Source organism: Myxocyprinus asiaticus, chromosome 24 (assembly GCF_019703515.2).
Source record: "Myxocyprinus asiaticus isolate MX2 ecotype Aquarium Trade chromosome 24, UBuf_Myxa_2, whole genome shotgun sequence".
Taxonomy (NCBI): domain Eukaryota; kingdom Metazoa; phylum Chordata; class Actinopteri; order Cypriniformes; family Catostomidae; genus Myxocyprinus; species Myxocyprinus asiaticus.
In genome coordinates, this window is record NC_059367.1 from 24542328 (window position 1) to 24545879 (window position 3552).

The 3552-nt window shown below is 41.6% G+C and overlaps 1 protein-coding gene across 1 annotated transcript; it reads left to right on the forward strand.

Moving 5' to 3' along the window:
• Positions 1–1783, forward strand: LOC127414934 (transcription factor ATOH1-like). Its single transcript, XM_051653345.1, has one exon. The coding sequence runs from the start codon at positions 287–289 to the stop codon at positions 1199–1201; it is 915 nt and encodes a 304-aa protein (XP_051509305.1). The 5' UTR covers positions 1–286; the 3' UTR covers positions 1202–1783.
• The last annotated feature ends 1769 nt before the right edge of the window (positions 1784–3552 follow it).

A 3552-nucleotide genomic window follows, 5' to 3' on the forward strand; every position in this document is an offset into this window, starting at 1 on the left:
TTGGGTATAATAGCCTCTCTCGGGTTCACTGCGACTTCTCATTGGTCGCCTACACGCGCCTGCCCCGCGTACTCTTATTGGTCAAAGCGCCACGCGACCAGCTTGAGAAGGGGGGCTCCCCGGCACGCGCCGCTTTTAAAACCGACGAGTCTCCCAGAGACATCAGCAAAGAAATCCACTTCACCGCTGTACGAGAGCAACAGGTGCACGAAGAAGAAAAAAAAAAAAAAACACTCCACGGCAAATTCCGTTCTCATATCCATAGCCACAAACTTTTCCCAAACAAATGGATGGAACGAACGTGGACGGCGTAAGCAAGGGTGCAAGGGAGGTGGTTGAACTGGACGTCCAACATCCGAACTTGGGGCGGGGGGAACAGCGCGAGTACCCACCAGCTTTGGCACTCATGGCCAGCAGTGACCCACGCGCCTGGCTGGCTCCTGTGCAGGCTGGCACCTGCGCGGCACACGCCGAATACCTGCAGCACTCGCCCGTCTCGAGCGCGGAAGGCGTGTCCTCTGCCTCGAGTCACAGCTCAAACTTCAGGAAGAGCAGCAAAGTGCGCGAGCTGTGCCGACTAAAGGGAGCTGTGGGAGCAGACGAGGGCAGGCAGCGTGCCCCGTCCAGCAAAGCGACCAATGTTGTGCAGAAACAGAGGCGAGTGGCTGCTAATGCTCGCGAGAGAAGGAGGATGCACGGATTAAACCACGCTTTCGACGAGCTGCGCAGTGTAATCCCAGCCATGGATAATGACAAGAAGCTCTCTAAATATGAAACCCTACAGATGGCTCAGATCTACATCAACGCCCTGTCCGACTTGCTCCAGGGTCCCGATGCTGAGGCTGATCCGCCAAACTGCAACATGCTCTCTGCCAATGTGTTCGAGGAGGAGCACTCTCCTAGAGGATCACCGAGCATCTGCCGGAGAGGCGCAGGTGCAGGTCTACCTGTCCAGCTGTCCGGTATCCACTATCAATACGAGGACGGAACATTCGCCTCTTTCGTGGAGCAGGACATTCAGTCTCCCTCTGGAACGAGCAAGTCCGGTTCGGAGGGTAACAAAAATTCGCCCCGGTCGAACCGAAGCGACGGAGAGTTCTCCCCTCACTCGCACTTCAGTGACTCGGACGAAACGCACTTGGAGCTGCAGAGCGAAGACGAGCTCTCTGAACTGAAACTGCCCAACCACCGCGCTTTTTAGAAACGCACCGCCGAACTGTCCATCAATCGTGTCATAATTTGCCTTTGCCCAGTATGTCCAGTGTAGTGGGTTGCTTTATTAATCCAACTGATTGGTTTCATAACTTTGTTTGTTTTATTACGTTGTTGTGTCCGACAACTGTCCGCCAATAGAATTAGTTGCCTTTTCGTGGCATTGACCAGACCCCTATGCCATGTCAACTGCAGCGTGCAGCAGTGCCATGGGCTCAAATGTCATGCATAAAAACCTTTCAAGTCTTCCGTGAAATATATTGACACTGTTGATTCATACATGATTGTCATGGGCTGATTTCATAGACACGATTGATGATGATCTTGATTTGAACAATGTAAGAATTTTGCAACTTCTAAAGTTCACGTGCACTTTAAAACGGGCCATAGGCTTGAGACGAATTCTTTTGTCATGAAAGAAGAAATGTTGTGTTTTAATGTAGAAGTAATGCCAATTTGATGAATATATTTAATATAGCCATTAGATTTTGTATATTCGTTGATTTTTAATATTTGGTCTCATTGCAAAGATTTTGTTGTCTGCCTCTGCTTGGAGACGATAGGTGTAGTAAGTAAGCTATTTATTTCCGTTTACCTTGTCATTTTTTTTTTTTTTTTTTTTTTTTTGCGTTAAATTGAAAATGAGCAGTTTTGGTACTCGTATATGTTTTGTTTAATTGTAGAAATAAAAAAAGGAAAACCTAACACGATTATGTCTCATTTCTTTGCCGAACCTCTAACATTTATTGTGACGCCTGTCAGTTCGCATTTTCATAATCATTTTTTAATTACATAACTTTAGATTTCATTCTGTAGATCTAACCTATTAAAAAAATTAAAGTTCTTTAATAATGGAAATTGAATTGGTATGTTACCACAAAAAGTAATGACAAAGGATTATTTACTCATTTAAAGTGAATTAGACTTAAATATCAAAAAATTACTATTGAGGTGCCGTTGGTAATGATGTGCAACAGTGATCTTGATCGAAAATTGTCATTACAATTGTAATGTTACTATTATATATATATATATATATATATATATAATTTTTTTTAAATCAAAATAGGATGAACTTGCCAAAATACACTATATGATCATTAGTTCCATGTACTGTTCACATAAAGCATTAGCATGTGACACATTCCCCGCACTGTTAATTAAAGAGCAAATTCATTTTAACTAACGGATCACCTAGATAAATAATGCCAGGTGCATCTTGTTATTTCTTGAGGCTTATTTAAAATGCTCCAGGGTTATAACTGAAACGACTAAGGGCTTCCAAAATCGATAGGCCTTTAAAGTTTATATAAATATATATATATATATATATATATATATATATATATATATATATATTGCAGGTTGAAGTGGTTTACGAGGACTTTGTTTTAGGTTACAAACTCAAATCAAATCAAATCAAATCACATCACTTTATTGATTTGTAAACTGGTAATTACAAGGGTATTTTGCTATAAATGTGGTTTATGAGGACATTTCTAGTGTCCCCATAATTTAAATCGCTTAAAAAACATACTAAACGATGTTTTATTGAAAATGTAAAAATGCAGAAAGTATTTTGTGAGGTTTAGGTTTAGGGTTAGGGGATAGAATCTATAGTTTGTACAGTATAAAAATCATTATGTTATGGAGGGTCCTCATAATGATAGCTGCACCAACATGTGTGTGTGTGTGTGTGTGTGTGTGTGTGTGTGTGTGTGTGTGTGTGTAAACGTCCTCTTTATTTTAATAATAGTTGAGTGTTTTACTTTTGTTTGCTCTCTAAACCATCATATATTTAGTGTTGTCGAAGCTATCTAAAAGGCTTTTAATTGAACTTGTATTCAGACAAAAATAAATAAATACATAAATAAATAACCTTTTATTTTGGAGAAGATTTGTAAACACTTCTGTGATGACATTTCATTTTGCTCATTTCCTATGGTTTTTTCCTTTCGATGCGCAGTCCATATGCTGGTATGTTGCGTCACATTCAACCTCCGTGCCAACTGTCAGCTTCTCTACCCTCGAGCCATGGCAAACATCATGCATTATCTTTATTTGACCTATGAATGAGTTTTAATCAACTTCTTATCTATGAGTAACCCGGTATTTATTGAAGACAGTGTTTTTCAAAGTAACTGTAATTGAAGCGTTTACATTTTTGAAAATGGTTGGTCGACCCGTGGCCAGGGGTGTTGGGTGTCCTTCTGGAAGCACGCGCTGTCAGCTGGTGAGCGCAGTGAGTGGAGTCCCGCAGGACCTGAGTCAAGGCTCTATACGCTCGCGCAGTGAGTCTGCCACACACACGCACCAAGGTACACATGCTCAGTCACACGT